This window comes from Penaeus japonicus, unplaced genomic scaffold (assembly GCF_977035675.1).
Source record: "Penaeus japonicus unplaced genomic scaffold, GWHDUDI00000001_assembly GWHDUDI00000042, whole genome shotgun sequence".
Taxonomy (NCBI): domain Eukaryota; kingdom Metazoa; phylum Arthropoda; class Malacostraca; order Decapoda; family Penaeidae; genus Penaeus; species Penaeus japonicus.
This window is the reverse complement of record NW_028234444.1, coordinates 18,237,502-18,240,001: the sequence shown is the minus strand read 5'-3', so window position 1 is coordinate 18,240,001 and position 2,500 is coordinate 18,237,502. Positions and strand designations below refer to the sequence as shown.

General features: G+C 33.2%; 1 protein-coding gene across 1 annotated transcript in view; it reads left to right on the top strand.

Moving 5' to 3' along the window:
- LRP1 (LDL receptor protein 1) overlaps positions 1-2,500 on the top strand; it is a 246,404-nt gene that overhangs the window by 128,142 nt on the left and 115,762 nt on the right. The window contains exons 7-10 of the mRNA XM_086534677.1: positions 620-745; positions 918-1,064; positions 2,100-2,207; positions 2,394-2,500. The exon at positions 2,394-2,500 is cut by the window's right edge and continues 53 nt beyond it. Coding sequence (XP_086390803.1) covers positions 620-745; positions 918-1,064; positions 2,100-2,207; positions 2,394-2,500 — 488 coding nt within the window. The remainder of the gene's footprint in view (positions 1-619; positions 746-917; positions 1,065-2,099; positions 2,208-2,393) is intronic.

Here is a 2,500-nt window from a genome sequence, read left to right as displayed (position 1 = left end):
TAGCATGGGATTGGGAAATGACATGTTCTTTTCACATCTTTGAGAAATTTCTTTCTTAAGCGATATTATAATGATAGATTGTTTTGTTCATGTTATATGAAAAGTTGAATGTAATTTGTAGCCATGTACTGTGTGCAACACATACTTTTATGGTAATTGATAGAAATAGTTTTCATATGTAAATTTTTATATGTGAATGCAGAAACATGACAAGCAAGGGAAGAAAGTTACCAGATGTGCCAGATCTTCTGAATTCACATAGTTTTACCTTTATTGATGGGATGTATGAAGCATTTATAGGACCCTTGTATTTTAAGATTGTTATAGCATGATATCCCAAAATCTGGTTTATATATTTCATTTGCATCAGTATTGAAAACCTTATAGTGATGTACCCTCTCTAGTTTGTATTTTTATTTCATTTTGTATAGATTTTTATGAGTACTTAAGGAAAATCAACTAGAATTATACCGACTAGTTATAAAGAAGAAAAATGTAATGTGCCATGGAAGATAACTAGAGGAATGTATATTCATCAATAAGTTGTAGAAATATAAAAATCTAAAGAAAAGAAAATGATTTATAATGGTATGGTTTTCTTTCCTTTTTCCTGATACAGATTCCAATGAGTGTGAGGTCGAGGGGTCATGTGACCAACAATGCACAAACTTTGAGCATGGATTTTCCTGTGCTTGTACTGCGGGCTATATATTAGAAGGTGCATCACATTGCAGAGCTATAAATAGTAAGTATGAAAATTCTCATTTGTGTCACAGTTGGTTGTTTTTGCCAATATTGTAGAAGTTTGTTTCAGAGAAAGAATGTTTTAAAAATGTTTAAGTGCTAAAAGTTAGCAAAAATTTTACATCTCTTTGCTGAGATAGCCTGACTAAGTTTCACTGTTCGCTTTTTTTCAGAACCTCCTGAGCAGCCAGCCACCCTTCTCTATGCCAGCAACTCTGGTCTGGCAAGACTGTACCTGAATGGCTCTGCTGTGCCAGGAAATACTCGCATTAGTTCGCAATATGCTATTACTCTTAACTTTGATCATCGTAATAATTCAGGTGGGTAGCTTTTAGCTCTGATTAGGTTTATGAAAGAGCTTAATTTTTGCCCAACTTCACATGAATAGTCTTGTCACTTACAACCTATTTATACTTATAACTTCATAGTACTGGATTTCCATGCAAGTATATGAGTAATATTAAAATATTAGATAATGATTTGGCTGTAAAGTTATGGTATTTAGAATTATTCAAATTACATCATAATCTATCTGTCAGTATAGAGCTCATTTCTTTAAAGAAATGCAGTTTTGCCAATAAAGATAGGGTGGGAATCCATGCCTAGGAGAGAGCCTTAACGGGAGAAAGATAAAGAAAAACGAGGAGAGAGAGGGAGACTGAGACTGGGTGAGAGAAAGGGGAGATAGAGTAAGTGGAGGTAAGGGAGAGGAAGAGAGACAAAGTATAAAAATATATGTAAAATATATAGAATATATGTAAAATATAAAATGTATGTACAATATAAAAAATACAAAAAAATAACATCTAAGTGAGAGAGAGAGAGAAGGATGGGACCAAGGAGGTTTCTATCATTAGGCATGGTTCCTTATTTCAAAGCTACTAGCTTCGATGTAAACCATGAAAGATTGATATGGCCATGTAACAGTCCCTCTCCACATGTAATCTTTTTCTGTTATCTCAGTAAATACTTAGAAGGTTTTCTCACAGTCATATATTAGATCTAAGGGTACGAGTGTTCATGCTATGCATGCTTCTAGGGACACAAAAGTTGAAGCCAGATCATAGCATGTAGAATTAATTCATGTATGCATTGCTAACTGAAGCTGTTACAGCAAGAGGTAGGGCAGAGTGGTTATATAGATATACTCAGAATGATATGCTAAATGTTTTTCATAATAAACAGCAGAAGAAATGAGTGTTGTATATATATATAGGTTACCATGTATCTGTTTTCAGTAAATAAGAAATATTTGCCATAGGTTGTGTAAGTGCATCATGTATAATTTGTATCACAAGGGATGTATTTTATGGGTTTGTAAAATCATCTGTCTGAACTAAATATTTTTCTTTCAGTTTGTTGGGTGAGTTCCAACACATCCTATTCAATATTTAAGTGTGCATCTGCTGACAATCTTAATGATGCATGGATAATACCTCAGCCCACTCAGCATGGTCTTAACCGTGAGTATTTCTTATTTGTATTTATCAGTATCTACTTATGCTGTCATATATACTTACTTGATATTCAGTCTTTTAATTCTCAGACCTTTACATACATTTGCTTTGATACGCAAATATATTATGAACATTTATTTACATCTTATCAAGATGATAATACTTAATCAATATATACTTGGTATATTTCAGATGTACATGACATTGCAAGAGACTGGGTTACTGGGAACTGGTATATCCTGGATAGAAGAGAAATGATCTTCGTGTGTAATGAGACAATGAGTGTTTGTATAACACTC